This window comes from Aspergillus affinis (genome assembly GCF_023601865.1).
Source record: "Aspergillus affinis strain CMG 70 chromosome Unknown NODE_138_length_87845_cov_86_099250, whole genome shotgun sequence".
Classification (NCBI taxonomy): Eukaryota; Fungi; Ascomycota; class Eurotiomycetes; order Eurotiales; family Aspergillaceae; genus Aspergillus; species Aspergillus affinis.
In genome coordinates this window covers 22,743-45,766 of record NW_026515919.1, presented here as the reverse complement: position 1 = coordinate 45,766, position 23,024 = coordinate 22,743, and the positions used below count along the sequence as shown (strand labels likewise).

At 51.7% G+C, this 23,024-nt stretch overlaps 6 protein-coding genes across 6 annotated transcripts; 3 read left to right on the top strand and 3 right to left on the bottom strand.

Moving 5' to 3' along the window:
* Positions 1–551: 551 nt before the first annotated feature.
* Positions 552–1,615, bottom strand: KD926_001826 (60S ribosomal protein eL6; the record flags this gene model as incomplete). The annotated part of the gene is made up of 3 exons (XM_053093757.1): positions 552–704; positions 857–1,192; positions 1,502–1,615. The coding sequence occupies 3 exons, from the start codon at positions 1,613–1,615 to the stop codon at positions 552–554; spliced, it is 603 nt and encodes a 200-aa protein (XP_052951404.1).
* Positions 1,616–2,045: 430 nt separating this feature from the next.
* Positions 2,046–3,413, top strand: KD926_001825 (uncharacterized protein; the record flags this gene model as incomplete). Its single annotated transcript, XM_053093756.1, has 3 exons — positions 2,046–2,096; positions 2,174–2,736; positions 2,867–3,413. The coding sequence occupies 3 exons, from the start codon at positions 2,046–2,048 to the stop codon at positions 3,411–3,413; spliced, it is 1,161 nt and encodes a 386-aa protein (XP_052951403.1).
* Positions 3,414–4,451: 1,038 nt separating this feature from the next.
* On the top strand, positions 4,452–10,953 carry cch1 (calcium channel protein CCH1; the record flags this gene model as incomplete). The annotated part of the gene is made up of 4 exons (XM_053093755.1): positions 4,452–6,053; positions 6,122–8,461; positions 8,516–9,179; positions 9,245–10,953. 4 exons carry the CDS (start codon positions 4,452–4,454, stop codon positions 10,951–10,953), a joined length of 6,315 nt encoding a protein of 2,104 aa, XP_052951402.1.
* Positions 10,954–11,932: 979 nt separating this feature from the next.
* On the top strand, positions 11,933–12,697 carry KD926_001823 (uncharacterized protein; the record flags this gene model as incomplete). The annotated part of the gene is made up of 1 exon (XM_053093754.1): positions 11,933–12,697. One exon carries the CDS (start codon positions 11,933–11,935, stop codon positions 12,695–12,697), a length of 765 nt encoding a protein of 254 aa, XP_052951401.1.
* A 1,461-nt stretch (positions 12,698–14,158) lies between these two features.
* Positions 14,159–16,158, bottom strand: clrD (histone-lysine N-methyltransferase Clr4; the record flags this gene model as incomplete). The annotated part of the gene is made up of 3 exons (XM_053093753.1): positions 14,159–14,625; positions 14,678–15,770; positions 16,099–16,158. The coding sequence occupies 3 exons, from the start codon at positions 16,156–16,158 to the stop codon at positions 14,159–14,161; spliced, it is 1,620 nt and encodes a 539-aa protein (XP_052951400.1).
* Positions 16,159–19,505: 3,347 nt separating this feature from the next.
* kin1 (putative serine/threonine protein kinase Kin1) lies at positions 19,506–22,873 on the bottom strand (the record flags this gene model as incomplete). Its single annotated transcript, XM_053093751.1, has 3 exons — positions 19,506–21,448; positions 21,520–22,147; positions 22,232–22,873. The coding sequence occupies 3 exons, from the start codon at positions 22,871–22,873 to the stop codon at positions 19,506–19,508; spliced, it is 3,213 nt and encodes a 1,070-aa protein (XP_052951399.1).
* Between the last annotated feature and the right edge of the window lie 151 nt (positions 22,874–23,024).

Below are 23,024 nucleotides of genomic sequence, written 5' to 3'. Positions count from 1 at the left end.
ACATACTGAATATAGAGTGGTAGCAGTTTTTTTTTGGTCTTTTTGCCTTGTTTTGTGTTTGAAATTCATATTGCAGCTCATTTATCAAAGAAAACATAACTGAGAAACAAGTTTTCCTGCAAGATCAGCAATCCAAAGAGGATCGTGCGAGATGGAAAAGAAACCAAGGTAACGAGCTAGGTTCCGTGAAACAGAGGGAGGGATTTGGTTTGTGTTTTTTTTTCTTCCGAATTGACCGTAAATCCTAATAAGAGCAAAATCGGGACTCCGAATCGAAGTTACATATTTCATGAAAGCTTTGGTTCTTTTTCCTTCCCTGCGTTGACCCTTTTTTTATCCCCCCTTCCTGTCTTTCCATCCTTGTTCCCTCCCCCAAATCCTGAACTCGAGGTATCGAGGTAGGATTGGGAGAAGTAGTAAAGGGTAGAAAAGAAAAAGAAAAAAAGCAAAAAAAAAGACTGCCAATCCGCATTCTAAGCCGCCCCTCACATTTAAGAAGAATTTCCTCCACACTTCAAATCACCGAACCCGCGGCCGCCGCATCGACATGTTTACCACTTCATCTCGTGGGGCTTGTCGCCGTTCCGCAGGCTGAAAGAGGTAGCGAGGTAGCTGCCGAGGAAGTTCTCCTTCTTGACGGAAGCGAGGATGGACTGGTCGACGGACTTCTGGTCGCTGGCACGAGCGCTAGCAACGACCTTCTTCTGTAGAGTCGAAAAAGAACCTAGTTAGTTATTTGTCTTCTTCCAAGGAGATATCTTCATCTCTTTCCCCGCTTATCTAGAGTTTCTTTCCCCAGATGCGTCTAGAAGGATATATCCCATAATGAAAAGCGCAAGCTCTGGTCTGCACGTACCTGGGGCTTCTCTCCCTGCTTGAAGAAAGCCTCCTCAGTCTTCTTCTCGTTGACCTTCTCCTTGGTGAAGTAGTCGGCGGCGGAGACCTTCTCGAGAGTCTTGGCGTCAACACCGCTGATGTCAACCTGAGTGCTGGTGGCGATCACGTAGCGGGAGTTCACACGGCGGAGGGGAACACCGTTGATCTTGAAGGGACCAGTGACGAGGAGAACACCCTGGTCGAGGTGCTTCAGGAGGACGACACGCTTGCCGCGGAAGCGACCGGCAAGGAGGATCAGAACGGTACCGGGCTTTAGGCTCTCACGGAGCTTGGTGGGACGGACAGCCTTGCGGACCTAGATTGTTGCAACAAAAATTGTCAGAATACTTGTTTCTGTTTCCCTGGTTTGTCGAAGAGGTGTGGAATTTGCGAAAAAAGGATGAGGATATAGTAAATCATGCGAAAACGAAAGATGCGATCCCGTTATTAACACAAACTCCAGGTTTCTGTTCCCCAATTCACACCGGTCGTTCTGGTCCTGGCGGATTTCGACCGGCGCAATTGTCGCAGTTGTTTCCAAAATAACGGACCAGCATCTTCCATTGACGCAGGACTTTCTTGTGTGTTCTTGTGCTTTCTTGATTTTCCTTCAGGATGTACTGACTTTCCGGGCCTGCCTCTCGTCATCAACGGGGTACCATTTCTGGGCCTTCTGGGCCGGCACGGTCCTCTGGCCCTTTCCAAACTGCTTCGTCTGGCCAACAGTAGAGTCCGACATATTGGCTGCTGGGGACGAAGAGAAGTCGAAAAGAATGAAGGGGGTGGTTGTCGACGGCGGGTTGTTGGAATTGATGTGTGACGGTCTACTTGCGGCCCAGGGCGGGAAATCTGAGGTTTGTGGGAATCACGAGCCCTAGCCGAAATGCGCTAGTGCCGATTTGGAGCGCCCGCGATACCGCCCGATAGTGGCCTAAGGCCGCCACCCAAGGGAGCCGCACAGCGACCTAGAACGCACCGTGAGGGGCTGACTCAGCCGGTCCGATGTTGTTGCCGCTGTGCTTGAACCGAACTGACGTATCTTCTCTTCCGCGCCAGCAGCTTCTTCCCCATCCTCGGCGAATCACTCTTGTCTGGGGCATCATCACAAGTCGATCTACTTTCATTCTTCTTGTTTTGCATAATTGTTATTGACGACTCATTCTTCGATCATGTCTATCGCCCCCATTATTACCTTCAAGGCGGGCATCTGTGACCTGGATGTAAGTAGCAGGCTGAGTGAGAAAGCAGCTTCGAATCATCCAAGCTCTTGGCTAACTGCAGTTGTCCATAATCATAGACGTCCAGTGACACCCCCATCGTCAAACCTAAGACGACGCCCGGCTACATCTATCTCTATTCGGAAGATGAATTGGTACACTTCTGCTGGCGGCCGCGGTCCGCTCCTCACACGGAGCCCGAACTGGACTTGGTGATGGTCCCCTCGGACGGAAGCTTTTTGCCCTACAAGCCCGCCGGCAACAGCACACCCACGAACGGTCGCGTCTACGTCTTGAAGTTCTCCTCCAGCTCCCAGCGGTACCTTTTCTGGCTACAGTCCAAGTCCCAGCACGAGCGAGGCGATGCGAGCTGGTTCAGCCCTCGGGACCTCAAGCTCGGAGATATCGTCAACACGCTCCTTCAGGGTGAGGAAGTCGACGTGGAGGATGAAATCGCCAACCTTCCTAGTGGGCCCGGCGGCGGCGACGATGACGAGACTATGGAGGATGTCGAAGGTGTCGACCACGACCCGAGCCATAACCACGGCGGAAACAGTGGCGGAGCGGGCCCGGATGCTACCGGTGGAGATGTCAGAGAGGAAGGCCAAGAGTCGAGGGAGGGTGGTGCCGACGGCGGAAGAGCGTAGGTACAGATCTCTGTTTTTCTTTTGCCAGTCTTCCGCAGCATTTCTTCTGGCTGGACAGGCCCACGTCAAACCCGCTTTTGTCTTGATCGTACTGTGAATCATGTGCTAACGCTAACACCGCAATAGTGCCGCAGATGACTCGGATCCTTCGTCGGTCGTGCAGAACTTCTTGCAGTCCATCCAAGGGAAATCGACCAACCAACCCCAGGACCCTGACAGACCATTTACTACGCTGCAAGACCTCCTTCCACCATCAGCTACGCTTCCTTTTGTTGAATCCGCGGACGACAAGACCGTCGACAATCTTTTGAGCTTCCTACCCCCCACGCTTCTTCTGTTGGCCGCCGAAGTGGAGGATGTGCCTGCCGAGGATAGCTCGGAGATCGCGTCCGCGGTCATGGAGTCTCTGGAGCTGTCGCAAAAGAAGGGCATTCTTCGCAAAGTGCTACACTCGCCGCAGTTTACGCAGAGTCTGGCGAGCCTGACGACGGCTATCCGAGACGGCGGTCTACCGAGTATCAGCGAGGCGCTCAAGATTCCCGTTGAAAATGGAGGGTTCATGCGTAGGGGAGGGGTCCCACTGGGCGGAGGGGATGCTGTCGAGACATTCCTGCAAGGCGTTCGGAACCATGTCAAGGACTCGGCCCAGGGCAATCCGATGGAGACGGACTGAATTGTTTAATGCGTATTGAATATTATTTGAGCCTAGTTTTTTGGTCGCTTCTTTTTCCCTGGTCATCGGTCATTCCCATGTAACTACAAAAGCGGCCATTGATTTCCAACGATAGAGGGTACCCAGGGGACTGGGATGATGCGGACAGAAGACCTTTACATGAAACATGCTCCGTACGTCCGTAGTGAATCGTTCTAAAATGAAGAACCAAGGATGGAGCATGTCAAAAATGTCCCAATCTATTTTTGGAGCTGGCGGGAACGGAGTTAGGCAACCTCATTGTCTCCATCTGGGTAAATTTCCGTGCCAGGACATACACGTACTGCTCTATAGGATCCAGTGTGTAGGGTAGAGACATGGATGAGGTCCCCCGCTCGGTAGATAGCATGTACCTTCAATAGTATCCAACATAATCATATCTAGAGTTCTATCATGGTTCAGTCATGAAGGCAACTTCCGCCCGTGGCTGGTGGGATCTGCAAGAGACCATAAGGCGTTCAACGGGCCACACAGAGGCTTTCTCAGCCCCGGCTTGGCCCAGAAGCTCCGCTGTCTTTGCGATCTAAGAGTGATTAGTGCTCCAGTCGAAGGCCGACCACCTGTCCATTATTCATTTAATTTATTATTATCGTCCCGGATTATTCTCATTATCCAATCCTCCATTCATTTCCCGACTATGCCTTCTTCGTCCGGCCTGTTGGACTGATCACTGGCCCCAATTTCAAACGTTCCGTTCCGACCGATTGCAACCAGTCCTTTTTCTCTGTACCTTTTTACCCCTAAAACTAATTAATCCAGAGAGGAAGAAAGAGAGAGCGCGAAAAAAAGACGATTCCTCCCCGGACGGACTCAGCATCGGGAGATATTCAGCAACAGCCCCCAACAATTTGACAGCTGCCGATATTTGCTTCTCCGCGACCGATTGAACGTCTCCGATCCAACGACCGTCAACGAATAAACCATCTTTACTTTACATCTCGAGCTGTTTCTTGCGGCCTGGCGATGTCTCCGTTTGGTTAGCGATACGATCCTGTGCCTATGATGGCTTCCAATAGCCATGACCGCGGCCCCCACGAAGACAGCTTTTCGTCAGATCATTCAATCCCCTTACAAGACCTCTCCGGCCCGCCAGATATCGGGGGACATCAAGAGGCGGGAAGCAGGTTTCTGCCAGGGCGATCGTTGACCAGAAGAGGCCGGTCGGAGACGAATTACGCGAGGATAGCGGAGGATTCACCGATCGAAAGCACGACAGCTGCAGGAACTGCGCGCCGCCGCCGTCAAGACTCCGATGCCCACGATGTCGATGATCCAGGGGCCTTCGCGGCCGCCATGTCCTCCGTCGGAATCAGTTTCACCGGCCCCCCGGACCACCCTGCCACGCGCAGCCGCGACGACCTCGATACCATTCCCTTGGACAGCTTCGGTCTGCAGGAGCCCGCGCATAGCCTCACCCCTAGCGTTTCGTATAGCGACACCGCGCCCTTGACGAATATCGGAAATATTCAACCTATCAGCGGGGCGATCCCCGACCGCGGGCGACAGAATGACAGACACAGCGCGCAGACCGTTCATTTCCCCGACGACGGCCATACCGGGGCGCGCTTAGGTGACGATCTACACAACCTGGAAGGCGGACTGGGTGGGAGGAGTCGCGGTGGAAGCAATGCGACGGAGAGGGGTCGTTCGCTGTCTCCGTCGGCGTCGGGTTCTGCTCTGCTGCGGGCCAGCTCGATGATGAAATCCATGTCGCAGCGTGTCGTCAACCTCAGTAACGAACCAGAGGTGGTGGAACAATCGATACAGAGGGAAGAGTCCCATAAGAATTCGCGACTCGAAGAACCCCCGTCGCTTCCTTCGCTGCCGGATTACGCCCACGATGCCCCCCCGACGCCCGAGCTGAACAGCCATGTCAAAAGAGAGAAGTCCACCGCCAGTAAGGCATGGAGATCTCTCAACAATCCGCTCAAGGGGAAGTCTCTCGGCATCTTGGGCCCGGATAACCCTCTTCGCGTGCGACTTTGTGATATCCTGGTTCACTCTTTTACCGAACCGTTCATTCTGGTTGTGATCATCATCCAAACCATTTTATTGACGATTGAAACGTCAATGTCAGACTGGCATCACGCCGGGAGATGGGGTGCTAGTGTGATGGATTACCCCTACTTTGCTATCTTTGTCATTTACACGCTTGAACTGATTGCCAAAATCCTGGTGTCGGGCTTCATCATGAATCCTGCAGAGTACAGTACAATAGACCGATCGCTAGGGTTTCGAAAGGCCGTAGCAGAGAAAGGAAAGAACCTCATCGCTCCGCAGCGAAATCCGTCGACGAGAAGACCATCTCCAGGCCCCGAACATAATCAAGCCTCGATTATACGCACATTCACCGGTGGGCTGAATCAAATCGAGCAGCAAACCCTGGCCGATGATCCTCTCCAGAAGCGTCGGGTGAGACTCGCTCATCGGGCCTTCCTTCGACATTCATTCAACCGTCTCGACTTTGTCGCCGTGGTGGCTTACTGGGTTGCTTTCTTTCTGTCCGTGTTTGGAGTCGAGACCACCCAGCAGCTCTATGTCTTTCGAATGCTTAGCTGTCTGCGTCTTTTACGTCTCCTTGCTTTGACGAATGGCACATCTGTAAGTTCCGTCGTGGTGCTATTAAGTTTGTGTGTGTTGTACCACGTTGCTGATGTATATCGAATCAGATTATTCTCCGAAGTCTTAAGAAGGCTGCCCCCTTGATGGTCCACGTTGCCTTCCTTGTAGGCTTCTTCTGGCTTCTCTTTGCTATTGTCGGCATCCAAAGTTTCAAGTCAAGCTTCGGAAGAAGTTGTGTCTGGCGTGGTGTTGACGGACAGGAGGATTTTGCCTTGAATGACCCGGACGGCACCCTCCAATTGTGTGGTGGGTATCTCGACCCCGTCACCGGCGACAAGAAGTCATGGATCGACAGGGACGGCTATCCGGTTACAGCGAAACCGAAAGGATATATCTGCCCGAAAGGATCGGAATGTGTCGAAGACACCAACCCTTACAGTGGAACCATGAGCTTCGATAGCATTCTCTACTCTCTGGAACTCGTTTTTGTCATCATGAGCTCGAACACTTTCACGGATCTTCTCTACTATATGACCGACAGTGATTATCTTGCTGCCGCCCTCTTTTTTGCCTTTGGGTTCCTCATTCTAAGTTTGTGGATGGTCAACTTGTTGATTGCCGTGATCACGCACACTTTTCAGGTCATCCGAGAAGAAAGTAAACGGAGTGCTTTCGCCGTGGATAAAGTAGGCTCGGCGGAGAAGGAGGAGGAGCAATCATCCCCGAAAATGAGCCAATTTAGGCGCCTATATAGCAAGACCGACTGGTTTTGGGTCACCGTGATCCTTTTCGGTCTCATCGCACAGGCATTGAGGAGCGCTTCCATGTCGGATGATCGAGAAAAATTTATCGACATCACGGAAACGGTCATTACCTTTACGTTGCTGGTCGAAATCGTTTTGCGCTTTGCATCCGACTGGCGCAAGTTTCACCATCATCGGCGCAATTGGGCGGACTTGTTGATAGTTATCGTCACCTGTATCATTCAAATTCCCGCCATCAAGCACTCTGGAAGGCCTTACTCGGTCCTCACTCTCTTCCAGATTCTTCGAGTGTATCGGGTGGTGCTGGCTTTCTCCGTGACGAGAAATTTGATTCAGGTCGTCTTCCGCAACGCCAAAGGTCTGAGTAACTTGATTGTATTTGTGTTCCTGATCACCTACCTTGCCGCTATCTTCGCCACCCAGCTCTTTCGCAGCCAGCTTCTTGACGTTGACGACGCCGACATCAATTTCAAAAACATTTACAATTCCTTCCTGGGGATGTATATTATCCTGTCCAGTGAAAATTGGACCAGTATGCTCTATAATGCTACATCATACACCTACGATTACCGTACCGCCTGGATTTCCGCCACTTTTCTCATCATCTGGTTCGTTGTGGCCAACTTTGTCACCTTGAACATGTTTATTGCAGTCATCCAGGAGAGTTTCGATGTGTCGGAAGACGAGAAGCGCGTCCAGCAAGTCAGAGCATTCCTGGAGCAAAAGCATGTCAGTCCGAACTCCCAGGGGAACCTTTCCCTAACCAAGATCCTCATGATGGGTCGGGACTCGGATCGTTACAAAGATCCCCTTGATTACGGGCCTGCGGCTCTGGAAATGCTGCTCAAAGATGCAGTCGTCCAAGATTTCCTGGACGAGCAGGAAGGGGCCACAGAAAACCGTCGAGGTCGGTACATGGAGGCCACGGCCACGGCCCCGGCAGAGACCGAGGAGCCGGGTGTGTTTGCGCGCATGTGGACGGCCGCGACGTCATTTATTACGCGTAAAGAACCCAACCCATTCTATTCCAAACTGAAGTTCTCTCGCGCCTACGAAGAGCTGGATCCCCGGGCCATGGCGCAGGAGGTCGTATCCGCCGCCGAACAGAGGAAGCGTGCGCAGCGAGAATACCTCATGCGACACCCGAATTATAACAAATCCCTGTTTCTCTTCGCGCCGGACAACCCCTTACGCCGAGTGTGTCAGCGCGTTGTCGGGCCTGGACGCGGACACCAGCGTGTTGAAGGCGTTGATCCGTACAAGCCGATGTGGTACTCGTTCTCTGCCTTCGTCTACGCCGCTATCGTCGCCATGGTGTTGCTCGCGTGTATTACTACTCCGATCTATCAACGAGACCACTTCCGGAACGACCGAGACTGGTTCACTTATACCGACATGGGATTCGCCATTCTTTTCTCCATCGAGGCCATGATCAAAGTCATCGCAGACGGGTTCTTTTGGACGCCGAACGCTTACTTCCGAGGGTCCTGGGGATTCATTGACGGTGTCGTGCTTGTGACTCTTTGGATTAACGTGATCAGTTCGGTATTCGAGGACTGGGGAGTTTCTAGAGCCATTGGGGCTTTCAAGGCGCTGAGAGCGCTGAGATTGCTGAACGTGAGCGACAGTGCCAAGAACACCTTTCATTCCGTTATCATTGTGGGAGGATGGAAAGTTATTGCTGTAAGTCCTGCACTAATCTTTTGGTAGGTGCAGTGGAGCTGATGTTTTGAATAGGCCGCGTCCGTTTCGATGAGTTTCCTGATTCCGTTCGCTATCTATGGAGTCAATCTGTTCAACGGCCAATTGGTGCAATGCAACGATGACGACTTCGAGGGCAACTTGGATTACTGCGTGAACGAGTACACCAATACGCCTTACAATTGGGAGGTTCTAGCGCCTCGAGCGGCTGCTAACCCGTACTACGATTTCGACAATTTCGGAAATTCGCTCTTCATCCTGTTTCAGATTGTCAGTCAGGAGGGTTGGACGGATGTCCTCGCAAGTTCCATGAGCATCACCAGCGTAGGTGAGCAGCCCGAGGACTACATAGCGCCGGAGAACGGGCTCTTTTTCGTTGTGTTCAACTTGCTCGGTGCCGTCTTCGTCTTGACGCTGTTCGTGTCTGTGTTCATGCGAAACTACACGGAACAGACTGGTGTGGCCTTCTTGACGGCGGAGCAGCGGTCCTGGCTCGAGTTGAGGAAGCTTCTCCGGCAGATCTCTCCTTCCAAACGCTCGTTCGAGACCTCCAGCCACAAGTGGAAGATGTGGTGCTATCGTGTTGCTGTCAAGAAACATGGGCGATGGGCTAGATGCATTACTACCATATTGATGCTTCATCTATTGCTGCTTGTTCTGGAATACTACCCCGAGCCGAAGTGGTGGGATTTTATCAGACGTAAGTTATCTCCTTAAAGACGTTCCCTTTCCAAGATGGCAGTCTGACTGACTTCGTACCTGCAGAGGGTCTCTTCTTTATATTCGGCCTTTTTTACATTGCCAACGTTCTCATCCGACTGCTTGGATTGGGCTGGCACCGGTTTACGCGAAGCTCCTGGGACCTTTTTTCGTTGATCGCGGTTCCGGGGGCGTTTGCCACGACGATTCTGAATTTCTTTGGAGACCAGCAGGTGATCGTGGAGTTGAATAAGCTCTTTCTCGTGGCCTGCACGCTCCTGCTGATCCCGCGCAACAACCAACTCGACCAGCTGTTCAAGACGGCGGCGGGTAGTTTGACGTCCATCGGAAACCTCCTGGCCACCTGGTTCGTGCTATTCCTGGTGTACGCGATCGCGATGAACCAAGCATTCGGACTCACCAAGTTTGGCGACAACGAGAACAACAACGTCAACTTCCGCGACGTCCCACGGTCTCTGATCCTGCTCTTCCGAACCAGCTGCGGCGAGGGGTGGAACGAGCTGATGGAGGACTTTGCCACGATGGAACCGCCCCTGTGCACGTACGGCAGCGACTTCTTGAACGACGACTGCGGCAGTGCGCCGTGGGCTCGCTCCCTGTTCATCTCCTGGAATATCATCAGCATGTACATTTTCGTGTCCTTGTTCGTGTCGTTGATTTACGAGAGCTTTTCCTACGTGTATCAGCGAAGCAGCGGGCTCTACGCGTTGAGTCGGGAGGAGATCCGTCGGTTCAAACAGGCCTGGGCGACGTATGACCCCGACGGCACGGGGTACATTTCCAAGGAGCAGTTCCCGCGATTGCTGGGAGAACTGTCGGGTGTCTTCTCGATGCGCATCTACGAGGGCGAGTTCACGATCGGGCGCATCTTGGAGGAGTGCAAGGTCGACAAGCGCGACTCGTTGATTGCGCACCGGCGCGTGGTGGAAGGGCTCGACATGGACCGCATGGCGCGCATCCTCCGACGCATCGACATCGACAACGTGCGCGAGCGCCGGCAGCGACTCAATACCTTTTACGAGGAGGTGCTGGTCTCGGCGGACCCGGTGCGCGGCATCTCGTTCCACTCGTGTCTCATGATCCTAGCGCATTACAACGTGATCACCGACAGCAAGAGTCTGCGACTCGAGGAGTTCCTGCGTCGGCGTGCCCGATTGCAGCGCGTCGACGAAGCGGTGCGTCGCGCCACGGTCATCGGCTTCTTCGACACGTTGTACTGGTCGCGCGAGTTCCGTCGCCGCATCGAGCATAAGAAATCGGCGCGCATGAGCTTCGTGCCGCAGTTCTCGGTGCCAGAGATCTTCGTCGACGACGGATCTCACGACGACCAGCCGGAAGAGGAGCGCCGCCGACTCGCGACGCAGGAGCCTCTGGTGCCTAGCGCCGAACCCATGCTGTCACCCACCTCGCCAACCAGTGGTGCCGGAGGCGATCCTGGCCCGTCCACACAACGCGGTGCTCATCTACCACGTATCGATACCAGCCGGCTGGGCCACATCTCGGCCACCAGCTCGCCGACGACGACGGAATGGTCGAGCATCAGCCCATCGCTCTCGCCGCGGCGGGACCGCGCACACACGACGTCTTCTACGTACGACACGGGGCCGGACCCTCACGACGAGACGCCGGATGCTGGGGAGCGCTCGCGCCAGAACAGCCCGATGAGTGTACGCGACGTGATGCAATCCCTGGGCGAATCCGCCTGGGGGGAGAGTATTCGACGAAGTTTCACGCAGCGACGATCGGATCGATGATCGGATTCGTGAGATCTTTTATTATAACCGTACATATTCTATGATATGATGAATTTGCTTTGACCTTTTTTATTTATTTTTTATTTTTTATTTTTTATTTATTTCCTTGCTATTTTTCCCCCGTCAATTTTATCATCTGAACGATACATAGGCCATCATGGGGGGTTCTGACAAACCCCGATCTCGCGCATGTTACCTGTCACATTCTTCTGAAATTTCTGACATTTTCTGATTCTTTCAATTTCTTGACGTTCTTGGCGTGAATTGCAGCACCGAATGCATTCAGCATTCTTCCGTCCGCTAGAATCTTGGGAATTGCATAGCGGTGGCGTGTCGGAGACTATTTCTGTGAATTTTTCCGGCGACTCTTTGTATGTACGTGACTGAGTGTAAATGTATGATTGATTTACTGGAACCAAGGCCGACAGGGACAAGGCATAAGACTAGGCATAAGACCGGGTAAGACCCAGCAAGGTAGAGAGGGAGCGTGAGAGGGAGGGCCAAGGGATTACCGGAAGCGGAGGCAAAGGAGGCGATTCAGAAAGACCTTGACTTGACTTGACTTGACTAAGTCTTGCCTCCTCGCTGAGAAGGGGAAAACCTAAAGCGATGAAGTCGGAAACGGCGCGCTCTCCGGAAGCAGCCAAGTTGATCGATCATCGCGCGATCGCCGTCTTCGGGCGCCTTGCATTATAGATTAATCTCATATAATCCGATGTCGTGTCCGGGCCCGACTTGAATTTAATTCCCTCTGGACTCTCGTGTTTCCTTTCTTTCTTTGCTTTTGCTGGCGCTTTTGCCTCCTCGTTTCCTTGGGCCTTCGTATTTATTCGCGACGTTCTCTCGGGGATTCTTACCCTCTAGTCATTCTTTAGATCTTCCCATCATTCTAATCTCTTCCTCTTGTCCTCCCGATCTCCCGATCGACATTCTATCCTCCTCATCCTCGTCCTCTAGTTATACGGAGTAACTCTCAAGAATGCGCCCCAACCTCAACCCCCTCCACACTTCCTTCCACCCTCCCTCTTCTTCTTCTACTACTCCTCGTCCTCAAGACCAAGTTCAACCCACCAGCAACACCAGCCCAACAACCAGCCCAACCAGTCCCACCACCACCGCCTCAATCTCCTCGCCCTCCCCACCCACCTCTCCCTTCTACAACCTCACCACTACAAGTCACCGACCTCGCCGCCTCCACCACAACAACAACCCGCCAACCCACCACCGCCGAGGCCGTCTCCCCACCCGCGATCGCCACCCCTACTCCAACACCAACACCCACCATCCCTCCTACTCCCCATCCTCCACCAGCGCAAGCCCCAGCCCGGGCTCCCCCTTCCGCCTCAGCGCGTGTTCCCTCTTCGGCGCATCCTCTTCATCCCCGCGCCCGTCCTCAACCATCTTCCTCCGTCGACGCCCCTCGCGCACAGAAGTCGCCCTCCGCGAAGAACGATGGCGCGCAGAAGAGGATAGCATCGAGCGGCTGGGGCTCGAGATGTTAGAGCCCAGACCCTCGGGCCCTTATACCTCGGGCTCGTACGCTGCGTCAGCGGCCTTTGGGATTGGCGGGTTTGAGGATATGGAGATGGGGTTGGCGCCGAGTATGAGTATGGATGGGGCGGTGGAGATGGATTCGTCTTTCTCTTCTTTTTCTTCGGGGTTGGGACTTGGGTTGGGAACTTGGGGACAACAGCAGAGGGTTGTCATGGAGGGGATATTTGAGGTTATGGAGGAGGGGAGATGATCTCTTTCTTTTCTTCTCTTTCTCATTCAGGGTCTTGTTTGTTCTCTGGTCTCTGTTTATGGGGCTCGTTGGTCTTGGATTATTATCTTTGATGGTTTTTGGGTACCTTGGTGGGTTGTTATACTCTGGGAGGGAGGAAGGGGGTTTGGTTGAGGAATCTATTTCCGGATCTGGAGTCTGGTTTTGGGTTTGGTTTAGTGATTAATCTATCGGTCTGTGTATTTGATTTTGGACTTGAGCACCTCTGAATGGGTATGGAGTTATCGAAGCGAAGCGATGACTCTTCATTCATTCATTCATTGATCGATCACTATCTATGGATGAACAGAAGGAAAAGGTGGATAATGAAACGGAAAGGAGTATAGTATAGGTATTCTTCCGGAACACAATAGCTGAGCCTATCTTGTTTGGTTTGGTTTGGTTTGATTAAATTCGATCTGTGTACTTATGAGCGAGGGTGGATAGTTCTGATTTCTATTATCTGTTTATCGGGTTCTTTGCTTGTCTTATCCATGTTTCGATGTATAGCTTAGGGAAGTATAGGGACGTTTACTATTTGTTTACTGTATAGGGAATGAACTATTAATATATGTACCATATGATATGCTATGCTCTCTCTTTTTTTTAAAAAAAAATTCTTTGCTAGATTGATATGCCAGGGTCATGCTATGCTATGCTATGCTATTAGGATCACCTAGGGAAAAAATGCCATACCAACAGCACAGCAGGTGACCGATTCAGATCCATGCATGCATTGTATCGCTCATTAATCGAACCGAGCCGAGCCAGATTAGGTGGATCAACAATCTGAGTACATTCCCTCATACCGCCGTGCCAGACTAGGTACATACAGTACATTTCCCGTATCACTCCATGCCACTCCATTCGACTCCGGTAAAAACGAAACGAGAAACAAAACCAAAGCATCCACCGTATTATGCATGTAACTGCAGGGCAGAAAAAGTTAGGTCAAGTCAAGTGCAATGCAAATGCAAATACATGCCAAAAGGGGAAGGGAAAAAAAAAAGGTAAAGCAGAACTTGGGTATTTGGAAGACCAGTGAAAGACAGGACCAAAAATGACAGAAAGGTAATGAACAGATAGATAAGGAGAGGTTGATGTTGATGGATGGAGGGGTTTCATCGTCCAATCACACTGCACGGTAGTGTACTGCACCGGAATCAACTCTATATTATAGTGAGTTTGTAGATAGAATCGGTAAGGTCTGACGAGAGGTAAACCATACCAATGACGGCTTCGTAGTTGGAACCAGGGGAGGTCTGACTTGTAACATATCATGAAGACGGGACATCGGGTCGGAGACAACGTTGAGGGAGACGAAGGGAGATGCCAGCAGATATCTGTCATATTTATCCAGGCAAAGGCAGTGTACAGTTCGAGTTAAAGCTCAGTTGGAGATAGAAAGTCAGGACTCCGAGAGCATACCAGACAGGACGACGATCATCTAGTTCCCTTGCGCTGGTTCGGCCACAATTGTTTCCGACAGTTAGGCTCCCCACAGAGACAAAGCTTTGCCTGAGAATCTTCGCTGACGACATCAACACTCTCCGCATCAGGGTTGTAATCGAAAGTCAACTCAGTCATAGGCGGGATCTCCTTCAAAGAAAAAAAGGCAAGATCATACAGCCGCTGGTCCGCGTTGTTGCGTGTAGCTGGAAGCAAGCGGCAATTTGGATTACACGAGTGATTCATAAACCGTGTAGGGGCTCCAAACTTCTGACCGTCTATCACGAACATGTCCTCCTCGGCCACTGTATCAACAAACCAATCCAAGCCAAACAGGTATGAGTGACCATGTTTTGCCATGCAGAGCTCTTCGCGCACATCGGCAACATCCTTAGTGACGACCTCACCAAGATAACAGTCAATAAATTGACCAGCGCGAATCAGGTCCGGGGAGCGAAGGCCTGTCTATCTTAGCGAATGATCATCTTAGAAGAGAAACAGAAAGTTACGTACCAAATCCACGGTTGCCAGTATGGAAAATCTCTAACCTCACCTGGCGTCCACTCTGCACGACGCGATTCCAACAGGCCGCATTGCAGTCGCACCGAGACCCACATTCAGAGATCATCATACGCCGCTTGAGGAAATCCGGTGTTAACACCATGAGCCGCCCATCGTCTTTTGCTCTCTCGTACGGAATGATCGTGCTCTTGGAATCGTTCTCCTCAGTCTCGAGACAAGTGCAGCGGCCCGGGTCACAGAACGAGTCACAAGAGCAGCCCCCGTGAAATTCTTCCGGGGCCGGCTGCACCCCTCTTCGCAGCTTGTTGCTGTTAATGAACTCGAAGTTTCCAAACTGCGCTAGCAGTTTTTGATCGGCAGCAGCGAACGTGACAGGAGGGCCTTTGATACCTGACAATTTGCGCTCTAAGGAAAGCTGCAATTGTCGGTTTATCTTAGGGGGGGAGGTGAGAAATGGACCAGGGGAGCCGATCTGGAAGGGGATTTTGGCCCGGTTGACCTTTCTAGTAGATGGATAGATTCCCTTCAGTGCGCGCTTCTCATATGCATCGGTGGGATAGTACTCTTGAGATAAACCAGTCGGGCCATGATCGGATCTCGACCAACTAGCAGACGCAATCTCTCGTTTTAGTTGACGAGAAGGAGACGGGACCACAACTGCGATCTTGTTTCCTTCCTCTTGGCTAGTAGGACCGGGGCTAGGGGTGGATGGCTGGGCTTGACTTTGTGAGAGGTGAGGCTTGTAGTTAGGTTCATAAGGGCTCTGGTAAGTGCCATTTGTGGCGATAATATGAGGCCGTTTTTTATAAGAACTTTGGTAATTGTGCTCCGCGAAAGACTGAAGTTTTCTTTGTGCTTGAATTCTGTAGATGTCGGTTGACTGAGAGGCTGGATTCTCACTGTCTGCCCCTTTAGAATCTCCATTTGGAAACCCGGAGAAATTTGCCTGGTTGAAGGGGCCATCAGGGACAGCAGAGGGCCATTCCAGTCCGTCCTGTTTCCGCTTCAGCGGTACTGTACTGTGATTGGTTAAACTTGAGGTAAAGGCTGGCTGTGCTGGAAGGACGTGGTTTCCATTGACAGGCTGTAACCGTATAGATTCGGGTCAGCTGATGATCACGAGACACGTCAACGACACCAGGTGATCCAGAGAGCATGAATAATCCAAGAGGAAAGTAAAATCAAAGTAAGTGAGTTGAAGTTCTGCAAAGTTCAAGTATTACACTGTAAACTTTTCCAGCTGGAAATCTCCTTTAAGAAAGGGTAAAGAACGTAGCAGGTGGTACATGGTTCTGTAGCGCAAGCATACCCAAAGAATAAAGACATGACGATCGTCGCGAAGGGGAGAAAATCAAGAAATAAAAACAGGTCCTAGATCCGGGAAACCCGTTACCCACTTAAACCTCACTTACCCAAGTCTGGAGGCGATTCTGATTGTCGGAATCAGAGTCCTGAGTAAGGTCTATGACCATTGTGGAGAGACACGCCCGAGAACGCGAGGGCCAGGCCTCTAGAATCCAGGGAGCGGGTTGGGAGGCCGGGCGGAGGGGATGGAGTGCAACTTGCAGCGCCCATGGAGATCCTAGAGAATAGAGATAAAAGGAGAGGAACTGAGGAAAGTCTTCTTTCAAGTCTGGCTCCCTGTTGAGTCTAGTCCCATTCGGGCAGTCGATGGCTGCTTAGTCATAGGATTTAAACCTTCTAACGAGATTAAGTGAATATAATCCAGGTGAAAGAAGAAAGATCAAGAAACTGAGTTTGGAGATAAGAAGTGTTGTCTTGAGTGAAATAAAGGATATTCCAGACACCTCGCACAGGAAAGTAAAAAGAAAAGTAGATATCAGGTGAATATCAGGTAAGGTGGTTGAAAGTGGCAGTCTGGTAGGACGTGGTGAATCTATCTGATATCTGATATCCCACAGATTAGTGGGCGCGGGAAAAGCCCGTTCAGAGCGCTCAGTTTGGCTCCGATTTCCACCCGCTTTCAATATCAATCAACAATGCTTGGCCAATCAGGGTTGAAAACACCATACCTCTTGATTATACTATCAAAGTAGCAAATCTTGTAGAGGAGAATATAGAGAATCACCCCAAACTCTCAGAAATAAAAAATAGGTTGTGGTCATGACAGGAGAGCTGTTTGAAGTTTTTAAGGAATTCTTTTATTTTTCTTGGCAGGCGCTGCCCGGTCATGACTAAGCAGATCAGGTGTGCCATCTGACCAAGTTGTAGGGGTCCTAGGGGAGCTGGTCCAGCTCGTCCAGCTCGTCCAGTTCACTTATATGAAGAGGGATAACCGAAGAATCTATAATTTACCTGACATTTACATTTCTAGCATGACTAGAGTCTAGAAAAAAAGTTGAACTAAACGCCTTTCAATTTCCACATACACCCAGGCGGTCAGCGTGCGCCTTCCCGCAGTCCATCCACCAACTGGCGATTAGAGCCCGGAACGGCACCTCGCACCCAGCGGACGGGTGGCCCATTTTAGCGCTCACTTTAGCCACCCTAGGGATTTACTTGGGGCTATCCACAGCCCTTGGTCTAGGGGCTTAGGCTGCCAAACCTAGGCTCTAAATTGGGGATACTGCGTACTTCGCTGATAGTTCTCGGGAACAACAATTGCCACAATATAAGTGTGAGGCTATTGTTCTGTATGAATTTCCTTCTTTCATACTAAATACTTACTATTTAAACCCCCCCCCCTCTGACCTGGACCAGGTCAGGCAATAGCTGCTGATGTACGCAGTGCCGCTCAGGACCTGCTATCTAGGTGTCAGGGACCTGACGTATATAGTACACTAGCTGAATGACCTGTTGGTCAATCATTGTGCCTTTTTAGTCTAATGGTAAAGCTAGTGGACAGGGGGCTTACATTAGGGGCCAAGATCCGATAATTCAATGGGTCCCAGGACATGCAGGTATAGAAGGAAACGAAAGGGCAGATCAAGAAGCAAAACAAGCCGCAACACAAACACCGGGACCAGGCTGCAGAGAGATCTCACTAGCATTTACTCGCAGAACCCGTACAGAGGCGTTAAGAATAAGCAGATAACACTGGCTGGAGAATAGTCTTAACCGGAGATCCCAATCGACACAGAGAACCTATAAATCTGGAAGAGGCTGGCAACTGGATCCTATAACAGCAACAGCTACTAAGGGCCTAGCTAGCCGATACTTCCAGATGAAGGTAGCACATGCAGCTATCGGATCATATCTACACCGCATAAAATCTCGGGAAAGAGCGACCTGCCAAAACTGCCAAGCTCCTAGGGAGACAGTCTCTCATATACTAGTCAGCTGCAGGCAATGGCGACGGCAACGAGAGGTGATATATACAGCTCTAGATAGAGCGGGAATAGCAAGGCCTTCCGTACAAGAAACCCACCCGGAAAGCAGGCTCTTTGGGGAGCCTAAAGCTACTAAAGCCCTACTGGACTTTATAGCTAATACAGACGTGACTCTTTCTGGAAAACAACACCAGAAGGACCAACACAGAGCAGAGAGAGACAATGAAAAGGGCCTAGAAGCTCTAGAGGAGGCTGAACGAACCGGAGAAGGCTAACAGGAAGGGTGGCCTGGGCACACCTAGGCGTCACCCACCCTGCTAGAATCCCAAGGAGAGCAAACAAGCTCAAAAGCCCTGTGCAAGAAGGCGGTATGGGGCAAGGAAAAGGAACAGAATGTATACAAACGAGGGAATAGCCCTAGGAACTGATAAAAGCTTGAGGCCTAGCCTCAGGCCGACGACACACGGTCTGTCATAGCCCTAGGGGCTCGGTATGGACAATAAACTTGATTAAATAATAATAATAACCCCTCCCCTTTTTTTTTTTTTTTTGGAACTACTTGGAGGTGCGCGTAAACTGCAATGCATCGCTCGGCCCCGAGGCCACAGGGTATGTACAGCACCAGCAAAGGTAATCCATATAACGGTTCAAGGACCACGAGGCCAATTTGTGTTTTGTGGTCCGGCAATCAGGATTCTAAGCTGTGACACTGTGCTGAGGCTTCAAACAACCTAATGGCCTATCAGAAACCAGTCAGTATCTGCTAGTGGTGCTTGTACTGTAAAGCCTGTGTTAAAGATCGAGGACTACTATTTCTAGTTATAGTAAGTACTCCCAAAATCTACTGTAATATTCATCTGGCATCCCTCCTCCAATGTTCTATCTTACCAATCAATACTAACCCAAAGCTCAAGACTCGCTACATATTAACATCACACCTTGAAATCATATCAAACAACAATTAAAAACGGACCAAGCGCATAAACTGCAGCGACTCAACTAATGCAGCGACAAAATTATATTATCAAGGGCCTGAAGGAGGAGGAAGAAGAAAATATAACGAACTGTAAACTGAGATATACAGAAAAAAGAAAAAGCGCACCTATTGAATAGCCGTATCGAACAAAACGGGGGAGTAAATAACAGAACTGATCGAAGACATGATGCGCCCTTTTCTTTTCTCAGGTCTAATATACACCATGACAAACCAGTTGCGGTGGAATTGAGCCAGCTCAAATATGAATGCAAACCGAAATTTGACGAATCTGAATTCATAGCGGTGTGGAATGATGAGGGTAACGCAGTGGATAGATTGATTTGGTGGGGGCAAGGGGTCGGTGACATGCAATGGGGGAGAAAGGCTATTGAAGGGCTGGAACAGATGAAAAATAAAAAGGAAACATGATGCTCGTGCAAATGCTTCATGATATAGGCCGTCCATATCATTCATAGGGGTAGAAGGACAAAGACCTCTTATCGTCTTTTGAAAACAAAACCAAAAAAGCATAACAAAAACCAAGAAGAAACAATTACAGTCTCAAGGCGTCCAGGATTTTCTTGGCCATCTCGCGGTACTGCCACATGCCTCCTGCAACCTTCTTGAACTGAATACCGTGGAGTGAAAACAGAGGAACCTTGACGATGAGGATTTCAAATCGGAGAACCAGATTCTCTCCGGTGTCGCTCTGAACACGAGTCGTGGTCTCTCCCACCACACGTTCTCCTACAGCGACGTTGTTGTCCCGAGGACCCACGTAATCTTCAGACGCATCCGAGTTGGAAACGAAGCTACGGTCCGGCGGAGCCCGGGTCCGACGCGGTGTTCTGGGAGTGTGGCGGTTCTCCTCCTTGACTTCATCGTGGTTCAAAAGACCTCCGAAACTAATTCGTCGCCGATGGTTCGAAACAGGGCCCTGTCGGTCAGGGCTGGGCGGTGCCGCATCCGTCACCTTTTCCAAATCAATACTTGGCGCGTGCCGGCAGCTGAACCCACCCTTGATCTCAACGTAGTCCACAGAGAGTTGCTTGAGCACACGGATAATGTCCGCGCGGATGACGGGTAGAGGCTTGCTGCTGGTCGTGGACACGCTAAATAGACCCTTAAGGTACACCGGCTTGGACAAATCTTCGCCCTCGTTCGCGCTCTCCAGTGCCGTCCCTGCCCCAGAGAGATCCGCATCGGTCTCCTCGGGGACATTGGCTTCCCGGGCAGCATCTCGTCGCGCGCGTCGTGCTTGGATACTTTCCCGGCGGGCATGGCCAAGCGACATGGTTCGGGAGGCATGCGTACGGCTAGCTGACCTCGATTCCTTGGAAGGTGTCTGGTCCTTGGGTACGTTCGCATTGTGGTCCGACCCGCTGCTCGGAGGTGGTTGTCCGATCGTATCAGAGTCATTCCTTCGTCCGATTCGGCGACGGTAGTCGGCCGAGTTGACGCTGGTTGATCTCTCGAGGAATTTGTTAGATCGTGAGGCCGGCTCTGTCGATCCGGGAGCGAGGAGATCTTGCTGCGGCTGACTACCACTGGCCGGCGGGATGGCCGTAGGAGAAGGATCGGCCCGTCGAGTTTTCCTCATGCTGAACCCTCTAGACAAGGGCGAAGCCGAGTCGGCAGGCGGCTGTACGCTCAATGATGGCGCATGGGGACTGGCCATTCTTCCGCGTTCGGGCTCGCGACCGCGCTCCTTCACCTTGCGGGTGCTGAAGCGCCTCAATATGCCTGCAGCGGTGCTCTCCTTCTTGACCGGGGTTTCGGGTTGCGACGTCGGGGGAGCAGGCGACGCCTGTCCAGGGGGAGCCAAATGAAGATTCTTGATCCCATCGGCCATATCGTCGTCTCCATGAGTCCTTGCGCGAGGACGAGTCCGCCTTCCGACGTCCTTTTCTCCCGGGACCTGGTATTGGTTGGTGTGAGCCGCCTCTGGAGCGGGTAGATCGGGCATCTGAAGCATGGCATCTCCGGCCGCCTGCGGCACGCCGAGCGCCCCGGGATTGGACTCGGCTCTTTCTCTGTCCAGCTTCTCTTTCACTAGGTAGTAGATCGACAGTAATGGGCTGTACGCATTCAAAGGGTCCGATCCCAATTGGACCGCTTCGGCAGACGGCGCGGACAAGGTATCCCTGCTGGCCGAATTGCGCCGTTTGTAGAAGTCGAACATGCCGCGTTTTTTCTCGCCGTGGCTCGGGGGTGGGTGGTCGCGAATATTCACCTTCACGGCATGCTGGTAGTCCTCCGACTCGACGATCTTGGTGAGCTGCGCGGTAATATAGTCCGCGGGACCAAAATCAAATCCCGTCATCTTGTCGATAACCTCCGGGTCCAATGGCAATTGCAACGGCTCGCGGTGGGGGAGGTTGTTATCCGGCACGCCGTTGAAACCTTTATTCATCCACGGGTGGTTCATGATTTCCGCCAAGCTTGCGCGCTGCTTGGGATCAGTGACCAACATGCGCGAAATGATGTGGCGGCATTCTGCAGCACAATGATTCAATCAGTATCATGGGACATGTCTATTGGTCTGCTAGTGGAAATCAGATACGTACCTGCGGTAAGCCCCGGGGGGTATTCAAACACGCCTTGTTTGATCTTGGCATGCAGCTTGGGCATACTTTGATCATCAAAGGGCACCTTCCCGCACACTAGGACGTAGAGAACAATTCCAAAACTCCAAACATCCACCTCTGGGCCCGTGTACTGCCGTGCCTGAAGCAATTCGGGGGCGGCGAAATAAAGACTGCCGCAGAAGGTCTTGAGGAGGCTCCGCGGAGAGAACAGGTTGCTGAGACCGAAGTCAATGATCTTGATGTCGCCGGTTTTGCTGATGAGGATATTCTCGATCTTCAAGTCACGGTGCACAATGCTGTTACGGTGACAGTAGTCCAGCGCACTTGCAATCTGCCGGGCAAACTTTCGAGCCTGCTTCTCTTTTAATTTCCCATGGGAAATGATATAATCGAGCATCTGACCGCCGTTGACGAGTTCAAACAGCATGTACCAGTGATAGTGGGTCCGGACCACGTCTCGCATGCCACAGATATACGGGTGATTGACGAGACTGACGATGGCGGCCTCGCGGGCTGTCCGGATTTCCTTTGAACGATCCGCTCTCTCCGCCTCGCGAGAGCTGCGATGTTCCTCCGTCGATTGCCTGGGGACGATCTTGACAGCCACCTAGAAGGAACACATTATTAGCTATCGACTTACGAAAGACAAAAACTAAATAAAAAAAATTAAAAAATTAAAAAAATAACTCACCTGTTCTCCAGTTTCCATGTTCTTCCCTACTTTGACCTTGCCCATACTGCCTGCACCCAAAGTCTTGCCCAGCGTCCACTGGCCGGACGGCGTCGTGATCGTTGTGCGACGTTTCGACGGCACCGGATTCATCGGGTGCAGTCGCGACCCCGGAACAGGCTGTGGCGGGACCGCAGCTGTGTCCGCGGCAACGGGCGCTGCGGCAGCCATATCGAAACTATTTCGCTGACTGCCTTGGACGGACAGGTTGCGATGATGTTTATTTGAAGAGGAATCGGGACGGTAGGCGGTGGTTGACCGTTCCTGGGAGCGTTCCTTGGAGCTACTCCGACGGGCGGGAGGCGGTTGGGCAGCTCTAGAAGCCTCGTAATCCCGACGGGCTAAGTTGTCAAACAGCGCTTGATTCGAGGGAGGACGTCGATCATGAGAATGCGATTTAGAGTGAGAGTGGGAATAGTAATTTTGCAACGGAGGATGGGGTTGTTGCGAGGGCGACTGGTTAGCAGTCGCAGGCCGGACAGCGACGCTTCGAGTTCGGTGAGGAGTATCGGATTGCACAGGACGATAGGAGGGAGGTCGGGAGGAAGTGGACTGGCTGCGGACGACCGACGGCGACGCACTGGACGGAGCAGCGGTGGACATAACGATCAGAGAAGGAAGGAGAGAGGAGAAAGAAAAAAAAAAAAAAAATTAAAGTGAAACAAAGAATCTCCAACCACTTCACTCACAGCCGGGGGAAGGAGGAAGTCTGGCCCGAGACAGGAGGACGATGGGTTTCTTGGTTCGCGTGGAG